Source organism: Hyperoodon ampullatus (assembly GCF_949752795.1).
Source record: "Hyperoodon ampullatus genome assembly, chromosome: 14".
NCBI classification, from domain to species: Eukaryota; Metazoa; Chordata; class Mammalia; order Artiodactyla; family Ziphiidae; genus Hyperoodon; species Hyperoodon ampullatus.
The window spans coordinates 51563590-51579672 of NC_136927.1; the positions used below are offsets into that span (position 1 = coordinate 51563590).

Here is a 16083-nt window from a genome sequence, read left to right on the forward strand (position 1 = left end):
CGTACCCTTGCCTTCAGCCCGTGCCGTCCCCTGCTTGGACTCCCCGTTCCTTAGACTCATCCTTCAAAGGACCAGTGTAAACACCCTTGCCTTTGTGAAGCCTTCCCTGACCATCGCAGGCAAAGGTAGACCCCCCATGGTCTCGTTTTTGCTCCTGTAGCATTGGGGGGTGGGGGGTGAGGGGTAATCAGGATCTGTCTTCATAAGAAGCTTGTCACTGAAAGAATGAACAATCCCACCACCTTATGAGCTACGGAGTATTGTCTCCATTTTACGGATGAGAAAACTCAGGCTGGGGGAGGTTTGGTGACATTCCCTGATCACCCAGGGAGAACTGGTATAACCAGAATTCAAGCTCAAATCTTCTGATTCCAAACCTAGTGCTCCTTGTTCCTGAGCCAGCGGGAGCAGCAGAAGGACCTTAGTGGCAAGAAGGTGGTTAAATTGTGTATGACTACAGGTCAAGAGTTTACTTGAAGTTGTAGGAACCTGTACCTTTGAGGGTGCAGAGGCGCCGAGTCCTGACGTCATCACCGGGTAGGTGGGTCTCTGGCAGGCAGGGGTGGGGAAAGGAGCCCCCAGGGGAGTGAGTGCTGCCCCTGGGGGGAGAGAGGCTCCTGAGCCCCAGGAGCAAAGGGGGCCCCTGGTTTGGTGCCATGGGGGCTGGAGGCTGAGACACTGAAAGTGAGTTGGGAGGGGTTTGCTGAGGCCAGTGGGGATGGGGGAAGGTGGCCCAGGTCATCCTTGCCCTGGGCTCCGGCCTCTGCCCTCTCCTCCCTCCACAATCAACGACCTTGCTTACCTTGGATCTCAGTCCCCAGCTATGTGATGACATCCCCCAATCAGACCCAGAGCTCAGCCTCTGGACATCTTCACGTGGATGTCCAAGGACTCCTCACCCCCACCATGTCCAAAAGAGGAAAGTCACCAATGACAAATAATCATCACCATTTATGGGACATTCATTGTGTGCCAGGCAGTGTGCTAGCATTTCACATGCATTAGTCCTTTACCACGACCCTAAGAGGAGGGTGCTATTATTAGTTCCAATTCACAGGCAAGGAAACTGAGGCACATAGTTTAAGCCACACGATCAAGGTCACTCAGCTCATGAGTTCCCAAAGAGCACGGCCCTGTCTCCCCGCCTCAAACCATGTTCCCCGCGGCACGACCCAGTCTCCTTCTCAGACACATATGTGGTCCACTGTTCCCTCTCCCCAGACCTGGTCCAGTCACTACCACCCTTAGCATCCTACCCCTCTGAGCCCCGAGGTGAGTGACGATCTCATTAGCTGAGAGGCCTCTGTGCCTGTCAGCAGGCTGGACCCTGCAGTACAGATGGGCTATTTCCCCTTCAATTAATCTCTACCAGCAGGACTGGACTTGCAGGTACCGGCAGCCAGACTGTGTTCCATCCTGTCCTCAGCCAGGCCTGCTCAAGGGACCCAGGCTTGGGACTGAGGGAAGGAGGCAAGCCCAGGGACTCAGGAGTGAGGTTTGGAAGTCAGGGCTATGGTCCTTTAACCACTTCCTGGCTGTCAGAAGGTGAGATGCACCCCCCGCCGCGCCCCTCCCAGTCAGACAGCATTAAATTCATGACTTAATCTGCGTATGGGTTTGACTGGCCCAGCATCTGGACCTACCCTTGGGACCTGACCCAGTGCTGGGGACAGCCTCAGGCTGAGCTCCGGGGGGAACTGGTGTGGCCCTGGCCACTGGCTACAGCAGCAGGAAGGAGGTGGGCTGAAGGCTTGGCGGTATACATACATAGTATTACCTAGATTTCCAGAACAGAAGACCTGTGGGGTCTTTGAGTCCAGTCCCTCATTGTCCAGCGGGGAAACCAGGGTCCAGAGACGGGAAGAGACTCGCTCAGGGTCTCACAGCCAATCAGGGGTCAAGAAGAGACTTCCCATGTGCCACCCTGCCTCCAAAGAGACACAGCATCAATGTCCCCAAGGACCTTAACAAGTCAGGGTCAAGGTCAGTGTTATGTCTCTAGACCTCATAGCTGTCTGCTTGACCCCCAGAAGCCCCTCACCCTTAACACAGCCCAGTTTGCCCTCCATATTCCCCATCACAGTAAACGTCTGCACCATCCCCCTGGCCACCCAAGCCAGAGACCCAGTGTTATCCAAGGCGCCTCCCTCCACCCCACACCCAGTCTGCCAACAGTCCTGCCCAGTCTGTCCATATATTTCTTGAATTCTGGCCAGGGCCCAGCTGCTCTGGTGTCCCTGTCTCCAGACCCTCTCACCCCTTCTGGGAAGCCTGCCCTGACCAACCAGGCGGAGATGCAGACACTCCTCAAATTCTCTATTATCACACTACACCGCGATAACTACTGGTTTCCCAAACCAGCCTGTGAGCTGCCAGAGGGTCAGGATGGGGTCTTGCTTGTCTCCAAATCTCCAGCATTTGTTGCTGGGGGAGGGGGTGAGTAGATGCTGGGCGAGTGTTTGTTGTGTTTGTTGAGTGAATATAATAGTTTATCTCCTATTTGAGTAGTTCCTGTAATGGGGAACTCACTCATCCTGGGATGAACTGCTTAGTTTTTTTAAAGTTTTGATTGTTAGGGAAAAAAATCCTACCTTGGACTTAGCTGAAGTCCACTCAAGATGACTTCTCCGGGCTTCCCTGGTGGCGCAGTGGTTGGGAGTCCGCTTGCCGATGCAGGGGACGCGGGTTCGTGCCCCAGTCCGGGAGGATCCCACATGCCGCGGAGCGGCTGGGCCCGTGAGCCATGGCCGCTGAGCCTGCGCGTCCGGAGCCTGTGCTCCGTAACGGGAGAGGCCACGGCAGTGAGAGACCCGCGTACCGCAAAAAAAAAAAAAAAAAAAGATGACTTCTCCGCAGGAGTGTTGGCTTTGTCTTCTGGAACCACCCAGATTGGCTAGGGTTTGCTCCCTTCAGTGTGGTTCAAGGTCCAGCACAGGTGAAACTTGTTAGAAATGCAAATTCTCATGGTTAGAAATGCAAATTCTCAGAGCCCACCCCAGATCTACCGAATCAGAGATTGCAGGGGTAGACCATAGCCATCTATGGTTTAACAAGCCCTCCAGGTGACTCTGCTGCCTAATAAGATTTGAGAACTGCTGCTGTAGAACCGGCTCCCAATTGCTGGTCCACAGATGGTCTATATCAGAATCACCTCGGGAACACTGACAATTTCACCCCCAGAGATTTTGATTCAGTAGGTCTAGGTAGGAATCACATATAAAATACAAGACACCCAGTTTAATTTGAATTTCAGATAAACAATGTATATTTTTCTTTTAGTATAAAGATGTCCCAAATATGAAATTCATGAAACTCAAATTAATTTAACTGTGCATCCTGTATTTTTATTTGCCAAATCTGGCGACCCAACCTACTTCTCTTTTTTTTAATAAATTTATTTATTTATTTATTTTTGGCTGCTTTGGGTCTTTGTTGCTGTGCGCGGGCTTTCTCTAGTTGCAGCGAGCGGGGGCTACTCTTTCGTTGTGGTGTGCAGGCTTCTCATTGCGGTGGCTTCTCGTTGCGGAGCACGGGCTGTAGGCATGCGGGCTTCAGTAGTTGTGGCACACGGGCTCAGTAGTTGTGGCTCACGGGATTAGTTGCTCTGCGGCATGTGGGATCTTCCCAGACCAGGGCTTGAACCTGTGTCCCCTAGCATTGGCAGGCAGATTCTTTTTTTTTTTTTTTTTTTTTTTTGTGGTACGCGGGCCTCTCACTGTTGTGGCCTCTCCCGTTGCGGAGCACAGGCTCCGGATGCGCAGGCTCAGCAGCCATGGCTCACGGGCCCAGCCGCTCCGCGGCATGTGGGATCTTCCCAGACCGGGGCATGAACCCGAGTCCCCTGCATCGGCAGGCGGACTCCCAACCACTGCGCCACCAGGGAAGCCCAACAGGCAGATTCTTAACCACTGCACCACCAGGGAAGCCCAACCCAACCTACTTCTAACAAGCTTCCCAACAGATTTAGCCAGGTTTGGCCTAAATCCTCTACAATCCTTCAAGTATCTGAAGATTGGGATTCTGACCGCTTGTATATTCTTATCATCACCTCCCCATTCTAGACATATTTTTGTTGATGTAGCCTAAGATGGCATGTACTTTTGGCAGCCACATCATGATACTGACTCAAATTGAGCCTGTGACCACTGAAAACCCCTAAATCCTTCCTAAATATGCTGCTTCTAAAGTATGTCTACCTCATTCCAATTTTAGAAAGTTAATTTGGGACCCAGCTTCAGGATGTGGCATTTCTCACTATCCTGTTTCACCTTCTTAGACTCCTTCCATCTTGTCAGTCTGTTGAGTCCTTTCAGATTCTGACTCAATTTATGAGCCTTCTCAAGTGGTGTCCTCAGTGAATCTGATCATCAGGTTATCAGAGTTCCATCCAGTCAGTGGTGAACATATGGGATCAGATGTGGGTGAGGACAGAGCCCTGTGGTCTTCCACTAGACACCCCCATCTAATGTGACATTGACCCATTAATCGGCTCCCTTTGAGCACAGGTTAATCTATCCACCCAATAAAACAGTACAGAATGTTAGTTGCCACCAGCACAATGTCTCTTTCTTCTTAAGAAATCTCACAAGGATTCCGTAATAGATAATATCAGATACCCCACAGAGAGACTCGGGTGCCTGCAGTAACTAACTCCCTGGTCTGCTGGTCCAGCAACCCTGACTTGGAAAGAAGTGGGCTCAGTGTGCAATGACTTGTTCTTAGGGTCCTGGGCTCTCCTCTAGGGGTTCAGGGGTCATTCAATAATGTGCCTCTGATTCCTGCCTGGCACCCTCCATCACCAGGTGAAATTGCTAGAATCCACCGTCTGTCCTAGTGAAAATCCAGACAGCATCTGCCCTCTGTCTTCACATTCCTCTCCTTTCCTTCAGTCACTCCTGAAAGATTGCCTTCAGCAGCCTAGCCATCTTACCCAGGCATTCTCCCAGTGCCAGGGATAGGATTTCTCAGGGTCTGGAGATCTGAGTGCATTCAGAACTGCTCCCACCAGCTTCCCCTCCCCTGCCCTCAAGGAGCTCAGGCCAAGTTCTAGGCTGGGAAGCCTCTCCTACATCAGAGGGAAAGCATGCAGAGCAACATTACTCAGAACCTGGCTCCATGGGCTCTCGCTGGGACCCGAGCACTTTGTCCCCACACCCTCAGTGCATCTCCTGAGTTGCCAGGTGCTGGGTAGGCTCTGGGAGCCAGAATGAAGGGATGGTCCCCTTCACTCAAAGGGCTAGAACAGTGGTCAGATGCAAACAATAAATTGAGCCTCAGTATCTAAAGAGGTGAGGACAAAAGCTGTGGGGGCACAAGGAGGGAATGACTCATTCTTCCTCAAAAGCAGGGAAGGCTTCCCAGAGGAGGTGACATTTGGGCTGGGCCCAGAAGCCTGTGCCAGAGTTCCCCAGGTGGAGAGAAGAGGAAATGGAATTCCAGCACAGGGGAACTGCATGGGCAAAGGCACAAAGGAGTGAGAGCACATGTCTGGGGACAGATGACCCAGGCTGAGGGGCTGGATGTTGGCTACAGGATGAGGTGTGGCACGGGATGAAGTTGCAAGATAGTGTAAGGCAAAATGCAAAGGGGTCTTGCAGGCTGTATCAAGGCCCAGCCTTCCTCTGTCCCACCTCCCTTTTTGCCTCCTCCTTGTTCTACCCCGGGGCGCTGGGCTCCACATGTTTCAGGCACTTTGCTGGCCCTAGGAGTTGAGGCTAAACTGCCCTCAGCCCTCAGGGGGAGCCAGACCTGTGTGCCCACAGTGAGTGGCTAGAGCTCCAGGAGGGTCGCACCATCCAGAGAGGGGAGGGGGGGCTTCCAGAAAGTGGGGAGGCCTGTGAGCAGTGATTTTGAGGTCATGCAGGAGTCGGGTGCAGAGCATCCCAGGGAAAGGGAGCAGCAGGGGGAAAGGCCTGGATGCAAGAGGGTTGGAGAATCTGTGTAGGAGCAGCAGGGGGACGGCTAGTCCAGGAGACAGGCCATGTCACAACTTGAAGCCAGAGTGACAGGAAGCCACTAGAGGCTGTTAATCAGGGCATGATTTGCTGATTTGCTCCTGGACCAATCTCCCAGGTTGCTGATGGAAGATGAACAGAAAGAGGTCGGGGAGCAGGGGACAGACAGGATGCTGAGGCCAGAGTGGACCAGAGGGAGAGGCTTGAACTGAGGCAGTAATGAGAGAGGAGGAGGTGGATAAATGTGAGCAATGTTGAGCAGAGGGAATGAGGGACCAAACTTGATGCTGGTGAGCTGTGGTGGGCCAGGACAATGGGGTTCTCCAAGCTCCGTGCATGTCCCTGGCTGGAGGCCGTAAGCTATGCACTGGAGCCAAGGCAGGTAGCAAGCAGGGATCCAAGAGCTTTGTGTGGGGCTTGGTGAGTGGGTGATGCCTGTGGGGTACCCTAGGAGAAGGCCTGGTGGAGCTGGGGTGCAGGGCTGGGCTAGGGACAGACGGGAAGCAGGGTTAGAAGAACAGCTTTGTTCCGTAAATCCCCAAGAGCCCTCCTCTTCTGAAGAATCTGGATGATGCTCCCAGGCACAGGTTGGGAACAAAGGCTCAGAGAGGAGCAGTGACATCGTCAGGGTCACAAAACAAGGAGTAGAGGAGCCTGACCTAGAACTCAGACGTGTGGGGGGATGGACATAGGAAAGGAGCTTGTGTTCTCATTACCACTGTCACCTCCTGTCATTGTCCCCTTCAGAGCCTTTTTCCTCTCACAGTCCCCCTCTCTTCTCTGCCTTTCAGACTCCATGGCTCTGAACACCCCTCACCCCCCAGCACTTTGAGGCCAGTGAGGGGAGTATGTGTTTGGGTGGGGGGGTTGTACCGAAGGAGGGCCCCATCTGGGATGTCCAGACATGCCCAGTTCCTTCTCTTCTCACCCCCCTCCACCCCTTCCCTCCCTCCCATCCCACTCCCTGGGAAGGAGGCCTCCCTGTTGCTTAGCAACTAGCAGAGCCTTGGAGAAAGGAAATGGAAATAGCTCAGGAGGTGCCTCCCCTCAGCTAAGAGAAGTCCTTGGTGTGTGTGTGTGTGTGTGTGTGTGTGTGTGTGTGTGTGTGTGTGTGTGTGTGTGTGTGTGTGTGTGTGTGTGTGTGTGTGTGTGTGTGTGTGTGTGTGTGTGTGTGTGTGTGTGTGTGTGTGTGTGCGCGCGCGCGCGCGCATACATGCACAGGGTGCATGCAGGCACATCCTCTACTTTGGGTCTAGCATGAAGCCACAGCTTCTCACCTCACCTGCTGACTCCTACCCCATCCCAAGCCGGCAGGAGGATTTGGCTGCCTGGAGAGTTAATGTCAGTGTCACTTTTGGTCACATCCTCAGAAGCAGTGTTCCCAGAACAAAGGAGGGGACAGTCCTGTGGGCTTCAATCAGGCCCCTACCTGGAATGGACTTTGGAAAAGTTATCCAAATCCAAGTGGGAACTGAAAACTGCATCTGAGGTGGGAATGGAGTTGAGCCTGGAGAAGGTTCCATCTTCCCATCTCGGCAGGGCTGTCCCAGAGGAGCCTGGGAGGGGGGAGCACATGTGGTCTGTGACTCCAGGGGCCAGAGCCAGGAGAATGGGCACTGGGGAGTGAGAGGGGGGTGTTAAACTGAGCCTGAAGGAAAAACAAGAATAAAACCAACACATTTTCCCAGAGACCGACTTGGTTGCCCGGGGAGCTGCCAGCAGGCGTGCAGGCAGGGGCCAGGCAGGCAGGGGCCAGGCATTGGTACAAGGCAGAGGGGGTTGTCCTGAGTGGTACTAGGTCCCTGGAGATGAGAAGGTTCCTTAGAGGCCATCTAGTCCGGCCTGAATCCACGCACCTTACAGATGGGGAAAGCCCAGTGTCCGTCCGATTCCCCCTCATGCCCTGGGGTGTGACCCAAAGGTGCAAACCTGCCACCAGCCCGGCTCTGCAGCATGAGGGGAAGCGGATTAGAGCCGTGAGTGGTCCTTTAAATCTCCAGGATTAACCCGCGCCGAGAGGAGCTTAGCAGGTGGCCGAGAAGTGACCATCCCGCCGGGTGTCTGTGTCTACCCTGCAGGGCCGAGGCCAGCAGCTCCGGGAGCAGCCACCATGTCGTCCACAGTGAACAACGGGGCGGCCAGCATGCCGTCCCCGCCCGACGCGGCGAACGGCTTTCCGCAGCCGGGCGCTTCGTCGGGGGCCTGGCCGCGGGCGGAGGAGGAGCTGCGGGCCGCGGAGCCCGGCCTAGTGAAGCGCGCGCACCGCGAGATCCTGGACCACGAGCGCAAGCGGCGCGTGGAGCTCAAGTGCATGGAGCTGCAGGAGATGATGGAGGAGCAGGGGTGAGTCGGAAGGGGGCGGAGCCGGGGCGGGGCACTGGGGGCGTGGAGGGAACCAAGGGCGGTGCCGGGGCGGAGCCAGCGTTGGGACCCGGGAGCCTGTAAGGTCAGAATCTGAACCATTGCAAGCCCAGCCGAACTTTCATTCATTTATTAGTTTAGTCTACCAATAAGCCATCTTGAACTCCTGCTCTATGTCACGCTCTTACCTGGGCTCAGATTCGCAGAAGCCAAGGAGACACAGTCCATGCCTTCCAGAAATATCCAGCCCAGTGCAGGAGAGAAGCCTGTAAACATCAATGATAAATCAAGGCCTCAGTTTCCCCTTCTATAAAATGGGTGGATCGAGCTGCCTGGTCTCTGCCAAGCAGATGCTGCAGCCAGGCAAGAAAGCACAGTGGGCCCCTACTATGTGTGAGGGCTGCCTGTGGTTTCAGCAAAGAAATCCCACCCAACAGCCACACCCAGAAGCTTAGGTTTCACCCTATCTAGTTCCGAACCAGTCACAGGGGCACACAAGTGTGCCAGGCACTGTGCTGGGCAACGCTGGACCCCAGAGCCGAATCGGAGTCACTTCCTCAAAGACCATCCTTCCAACCCCTATTCCTTCCCCATCTCAGAAGGGAAACAAACATGTTAACAACCAACTCCACCATAAGACAGATTAGAATCATGGTTATAGGACAGGACAGGAGAGGGTCAAGTGCTTCAGGAGCTCAGAGGGGAGATTATGAGAGAAGACATTTGAATGGGCCTTGAAGGATGCGTAGGAGTTCGTCAGGCTGAGAAGGAGGGGTTGTGCATTAATCAGTAAGGATTTAGGGACCTCCCCCTGAAAATCCAGTGGAGACAGGACAGCCCTCACACGTGGAGCTGGAGGCAAAGAAACAGAGAACAAAGCCATTCCCATCTGTGCAGCTCCAAGGAAAGCTGGTATTCCCAAGCCTCCCTTTTGCATCTGCCCTGAGTACTTTGAAACTACTGGGCCGGCTGTTGAGGGGGTCAAAGTGGGGAGCAGGGCCTGCCCATCAGGCTTGCACTGTCAGTGAGCTGAGAAATCAGAAATGCCCAGTGCACTAGGGCCTGGAGCCACATGGGGACAGACAGCCTGTGTCCAGCAGTCCTTCCAAACCACGTCTTTGTCTGTTCATCCAGGCCTCCTGGGCTCCCTAAGAGGCAGCCAAGACAAGGCTCACTGTCCCTTTGGAGCCCAGAAGACACTAAGGCTCAGACAGAGATGGTCACCACCACCCAAGGCCCTCAGGAAGGCAGGGCCAAGGCTGCCAGGCAGGGCCGCTTGTAGGAAAAGAAAGGGGCACGGGGACTTGGTGTTCACCTCCAGGTGGGGACCAGGTCGGGGTGGGGAGGGTCCCTGCAGAGAGGGATGGATGGGTGGAAGGCTGCTGAAGACAAACAGAAAGGAGGCTTCTAGCTGGCAATGAAAACAGGTTTGATGAGCTGCGGATGTGGCCAAGGAAATGAGATCCCCAGGGGCAGGGTGGAGTAGCGGGTGGGGAATGGAGTATCCTCCTGCAGAGAAAGTCCCAGACCTTAATTAAACCTGCAAATCCTGCTGAATTGGGAGACTCGAGAAGTGGAGGGAGTGTGGGCGTGGCTGGGAAACAGGATTACTGGGACAGTAGAGAACCAGCCTTTTGTGCTTCATTCTAGGAAAACACCCCTTTCCCCTCCCAGAGCCCCGCCCCTTCCCCGTCACAGGGCCCCGCCCCCTCCCTCTCACAAAGCCCCGCCCCCTTCCTAAATCCCTTCCTCTTCACTGAACCTTCCCCTTCGGAAAGGCCTCCCCCTCACAGAGCCCCAACCTTTCAGGGGCCTTCCCTCCCCAATGGCCCCACTCCGCCGGTTGAATCTCCCCCTGCACTGGGAGGCTTATTATCCGACGAGGGCAGCCTCAGGTGGAGGGGGACGGCATTTGGCCGTGTCCTTAGTGTCCGTCCCCTGGCATCAAGGACTTACGCCTCTCTAGGAAGCCTCTCTAGGAAGCACCCATCAGACCTCCAGCTGTTCTGTCAGGGGCCCTTCCCCCACCCAAGCTCTCACTCCAAGTGGTCCTTAGACTGGAGTCTCCCACAAAGCTAGCTCTCAAGTTACCATCCACCTCTCCTCCCCATCTCTTAGCGGCTGCGCGGTCGGTAGAGGGCACAGCCACTCTGGAGCCCAGCAATCCGGGCTTCCAGCCCTGGCCTGTGACCTTGGGCAAGTCACAGCTAGTGGCCTGTTAAATAAGGAGTTGTTCTGGGAATTCCTTGGCCGTCCAATGGTTAGGACTCCACGCTTTCACTGCTGAGGGCCCAGGTTTCCATCCCTGTTTGGGGAACTAAGATCTCGCAAGCCGGGGCGGGTGGTGGTGGTGGTGGTGGTGGTGGTGGGGATAAATAAATAAATAAAAATAAGAATAAAAAGTTTAAAAAAAATTTTTAAAGGATGGGGGGAGTCGTTCCAAGTGTCCTGTGGACTAAGGGACATGCAGGGCTCCCGCACGTGGAGCCAATCCCCAGAAAGTGCTCCACAAACACTAGAGACCTTTGCTCTGTTATAAAATCCAGCCATTAATATCCATTCCTAGAAACGCTGGGTCATTCGCATTTATTTACCAGCTTCTCAGGCATTTGACAAATATTCCCACTAGTCACAGGAACACACACTCTTTGGCCCTGTTAAAAAGAAATCCCTTCCTTAATATTGATGGATGGCGGCTAATTCACTGGTGATTGACGCTGCCTTCAGAGTCATCTTCCAGGGCAGCCTCCACGTGCAGCCGGCAACCACCTTGGGGGTGGGGACAGCGCCCCCAGCCTTTGTGACGTGATGCTCCAGCTCCGGCCCCAGACATCCCCCACATCCTACCCATGCCCCTTCCCATGAGGATGCTCGAGGTGGACAGAGCACGGCTCTGCCCCTAGATGGGTTTGGAGCTTTGAATCCTCCCTTCTCCCTGTTCTGTTTCCTCATCTGTAAAATGGGAATAGTAAGGCCACCCACCCGCCTCAGAACTGTGGTGAAGATCAAATTAATGACTGAGGAAGTAATTACCTAGGAAATGCCAGATCTGGGCAAAGACAGGTAGAATGAAACATTTTCAACGCTGGGACCCTCTTTTAAAATGCATTGTCGGGACTTCCCTGGTGGCGTAGTGGTTAAGCGTCCGCCTGCCAATGCAGGGGACACGGGTTCGAGCCCTGGGCCAGGAAGATCCCACATGCCGCGGAGCAACTAAGCCTGTGCGCCACAACTACTGAGCCTGCTCTCTACAGCCCATGAGCCACAACTACTGAGCCCACGCGCCACAACTACTGAAGCCCACGCACCTAGAGCCCGTGCTCTGCAACAAAAGAAGCCACGGCAATGAGAAGCCCGTGCACTGCAACTTAGAGTAGCTCCAGCTCGCCGCAACTGTAGAAAGCCCGTGTGCAGCAGTGAAGACCCGACGCAGCCAAATTAAAAAAAAAAAAGAAATGCATTGTCCCCTCCCCCCACCCCAGCCCCGGAGGGCAACCCAGGAAGTCCCCAAGCAAAAATGAATTTGGCACATCCTTCCCGAAGAGTGAAGTGGCAATGAGGGAGCCAGATCGGCTTGGGAAGCAGCGGAGCCAGTAGGCTGCGGCGCTGAGACAGGCAGCCTTGCCCTGCCTACCCGCTTCCCCTGTCCAAGCCCTTGACTTTTAGCCAGCCAGGCCTCCTGTGTGGCCTTAAGTTGGCAGGTGCTGCCACATCTGCAGGGAGTGGATGATTTGGATACCAGTCTCCCGCTCCTCAGCCTTTGCCTCCTGGGAGAGCAGAGGGGAGAGGTCCAGGTGATTCCTGACCCGGAACCACGCTGACCTGGGAGGGGTCTAGGGTAGAAAAAAGCAGGGAGCCTGGGACGACTAGACCCTTTGTCCCCACAGCTCTGGGACAAATAATCCTCAATCAACTCCATTTATGGAGCACCTACTACGTGCAAGGCACTGCGCAAAGTGCTCTATATGCATCATCTCCCTTAATCCTGTGATGACCTTGAAAGGCAGGTTACTATCCCGTTTCACAGATGTAGAGGCTCAGGCTAAGAGAAGTATGCGGACTTGTCCAAGGTCACAGAGCTAGAAAGTGGGGGCGCTGGGATTCGAAAACAGGACGGCCTGGCTCTTCTGCCTCTCCTCGTAACGCCTGCGGCCTCAGCTGAGAGGTGTGAGGGGAGAGGAGACTCCAGGTGGTGGTCACACTTGAGACCACTTCGCCCAATAGCCAGATGTCCTCCCTGGGTCCCAGCAAGAAACCCCGGCACATAGAGGGGTCCTCCTGAGTCAGTTCAGTCCAGCAACAGCGGCCCCCCAACAGCAGGTGCTGGCGTTAGTCACCTCGCCTTACACCGGCCGGCTCTGGGATGAGCCCTAAGTCCCTGCACACGTCCTGCTCCAGGTCTTCATGAAATCCTGGGTTTCGCTCCCACCTCCCAGCCTTCACATGCTCTGTAGATCCCCAGGCATGCGGCTTGGACCCTGGCCTGAAGCCCCTCCCATACAGCTGGGGGTCTGGCCCAGCCTCGCTCTTGGTCCACCTCCTTCCCGACCCTGCCAGGTCCCAGGCCCCCTGTCGATGGCCCAGCCAGCTGGTGTCTCCCTCCCAGGGGTCTCTGAGTTGGGGGCTCGGCAGTGCTGAAGGGCCGGTACTGTTTTTCTCTGTGCTGGTGACAATGACAAGCTGGTCTCCTGAGGAGAAGGTGAGATGGAAGCAGTTCCTCTGAGCCTCCACTGCTCAGAAAAGGACCAAGGATGTGACTCAGGTGATGTTTACAGCAGGAGGGGTTCCCTCCTTCAGAGCCTGGTGACCGAGGGCTCTGTCCTGCCCGGCAATCAAGGCCTAGGGACCTCCGGCTGAATGCTAAACAGGGACCAAGGTGGACACTTACAAGCCAAGGCCCAGGGCTGGTGAAGCTGGGTCAGTGGTGTCAGCACAGCAGGACCTGAGACACACACACTCCTGCGGAAACGGTGGGGGGTTGGAAGAGACGGGCTCTTCCCCCTGCCAGGCTGGACTCCATCCTCCCTATGGGGAGGGATAAATTAGGAGATTGGGATTAACATATACACACTACTATATATAAAATAGATAACCAAGAAGGACCTGCTGTACAGCACAGGGAACTCTACTCAATATTTTGTAATAAGAAAATAAGGGAAAAGAAGCTGAAAAAAGAATATATATATGTGTATATATAACTGAATCACTTTGCTGTACACCTGAAACTAACACAATGTTGTAAATCAACAATACATCAATTAAAAAAAAGAAAAGAAAAAAAAGGTTAAAATGGTGAAAAAAGGGCTTCCCTGGTGGCGCAGTGGTTGAGAGTCCGCCTGCCGATGCAGGGGACACGGGTTCGTGCCCCGGTCCGGGAAGATCCCACATGCCGCGGAGCGGCTGGGCCCGTGAGCCATGGCTGCTGAGCCTGTGCGTCCGGAGCCTGTGCTCCGCAACAGGAGAGGCCACAACAGTGAGAGGCCCGTGTACCACAAAAAAAAAAAAAAAAAAAAAAAAAATGGTGAAAAAAAATCCTCCCTATAGTGGGCCGCAGAGGTGCCCAAACCTATAGAGGGTGACACCCCAGCTGGGGTTCAGGGGACACATGGTTAAGAAGTAGGTAGTGCTCCCCTCCTAACCCCCCCGACATATTCAACCGGTTCCGAGTCCCAGCCATTCTCCCTACCAGTTGGTATTTCATCCACTTCTCCCCCTCCATCCTCACGCCCACTCTCTAGCTCTGACCTCAGCACCTCCCCCCTGAACCCCTGCCGTAGCCCAGGGTTGGCCTCCCTCTCCTCCGGCCACATGGCCACCAGAGCCATCTTTCCAAAATGAAAATTCCACCTTCGACCTCTTCAATCCTCTCCATCACCATCTACTCATTTATCAAACAGTTTTGGATGCCACGTGTGGCAGGCAAGGTGCCAGGTGCTGGGGACACAACAGCAATTCAGACAGACAAGGTCCCTGCCCTCAGGGAACTCCCAGGCCAGTGCAGGCTGCAGAGGAGTCAACGGATGATGACTAGCACACGAACCACCTGCCAGGAACCAGGAAGCTCAGTTTGCTATGGAAACACAAACGTTGACACGTAACCTGGTGGGGGGGTGGGAATCCATCCTGCTGTAAACATGCCATGAGTCACATCTTTGTACTTAGCCACGGTTACTTCCCAGAGCAAACCTGGAAGTTAATTTATGAGTCAAAAGCTGTTATTCATTTTTCTTTAAGCCTTTTAAAAAGAATTGCTCTCCAAAAAGGCGGGGTCAATCCCAAATGCTTGCTGAAGGAGAGGAAAGAAGGAGAAAAGAGATGGGGTCCCTGAGAGGGAACAACGTACCATTTTCATGGACAGGCTGAGTGGGCCGGGCTGGGCCTGCTGTGTGCACAGAGGGTGGATGGTCAGATGACAAAGAAGATGGGACCCCGGTTCCTATTTGGTCACCATATTTTCTGTCCAGGACAATGACCTGCAGCCCAGGAAGGGGAGAGGGTGGGAGCCTGGGACCCCAAGACTCAATCAGCAGCCTCCACTGGACAGCTGCGTGTGCTGGGCACAGGGCTGGGGGCTGGGTGAGCACAGAACGCCCCCACCCCGGGAGCAGCATGGACATCTGTCACAGTGGTGGTGTGAGAGAGGTTACAACCAAGCCCAGGGTGTGGGAACAAGGATGAGGGGTAGATAATTCTGGGCTTTGGTCCCTAGCCTCAGGGAGGGAGGGAGAGCGGAGTAGGGAAGTCGGGAGCTTCCATCCAAGGCCCAGACTTCATCCACCCGCCATCCCAAGCTGGGAAGCAATGGATCTACCCCTGGGATCCTGGGCCAGCCACCTGGCAGCCTAGACCTTGCAGAGGCGGGGATGTGCTGAGGATCTCCCCAGGCTATTGTGAGGATCAGAGGTCCTTGAGGCCAGGAAAGCAGAAAAGGCCATGTATGTGTCAAGGCCACGGGTCTCACTTGTCCCCTAAAATGTCTCCAGAGAGTGACTGCAGCCTGGACGTGGGAGGGAGGCCTGCCCTGGGGTAGGGGAGGGCCAGGAGGAGGGCCACCATCTCCCCTGGTGGGTCTCCCCACTTCTGGGAGCAACACTTCCTTTAGTTTATGTGTTTGTTTGGCTGGTAGTTTGTTTGTTTAGTTGATTGGTTGGCTGAGTTGGTGCAAAACGGGTAGGCCTTGAGCTTCCCCAGCACTGAGAATCTTGGTGGTGGTGTGACCTTGGACAGGTCGTTGCAAGCTGGAAAGTGCCCACATGACTGAGGGCTGGGGGGATGGGCTGGGGGGCGGGCAGGTGGTGAGGAAACCAAAGCCAAGACAGCAGTTCTCATCTTCCCTGTGCCCCACAGGTACTCAGAAGAGGAGACCCGGCAGAAGGTCAGGACTTTCCGGCAGATGCTAATGGAGAAGGAGGGAATGCTCACCAGGGAGGACCGGCCTGGGGGCCACGTGTGAGTGCTGCCTGGGTGGGGCAGGGCACAGGGAGGGTGAAGGCTCAGGCAGCAGCTGGGGGCCAGAGGGGCCTTTCCCAGGGATCCCTAAGTTGGTCGGGGCTGGAGTGGGGAGAAAGAGGAGGAGGAGGACGGGGTATGGGTCTTGCCCACTGGAAGCTCTGGCCTGGCCCAGGGCACGAGCGGGAGCCGCTGGGCACCTGGGCATCTCCAAGGCCCTCTCCCTGGGCCCTGGGTTCTATCTATCGCCCAGCGGTAGGAGAGGAACCCAGATCTTAGCTCAGGGAATCCTGGGCTGCGAATCAGGAACTTGAGAAAT

The 16083-nt window shown here is 54.9% G+C and overlaps 1 protein-coding gene across 1 annotated transcript in view; it reads left to right on the plus strand.

Moving 5' to 3' along the window:
- Positions 1-8064: 8064 nt before the first annotated feature.
- The window catches only part of SRRM3 (serine/arginine repetitive matrix 3), a gene marked incomplete at both ends in the record, with an annotated part of 32904 nt that continues 24885 nt past the window's right edge, over positions 8065-16083 (plus strand). The window contains 2 exons of the mRNA XM_079719805.1: positions 8065-8297; positions 15663-15764. Of these exons, the coding sequence (XP_079575931.1) occupies positions 8065-8297; positions 15663-15764 (335 nt within the window). The remainder of the gene's footprint in view (positions 8298-15662; positions 15765-16083) is intronic.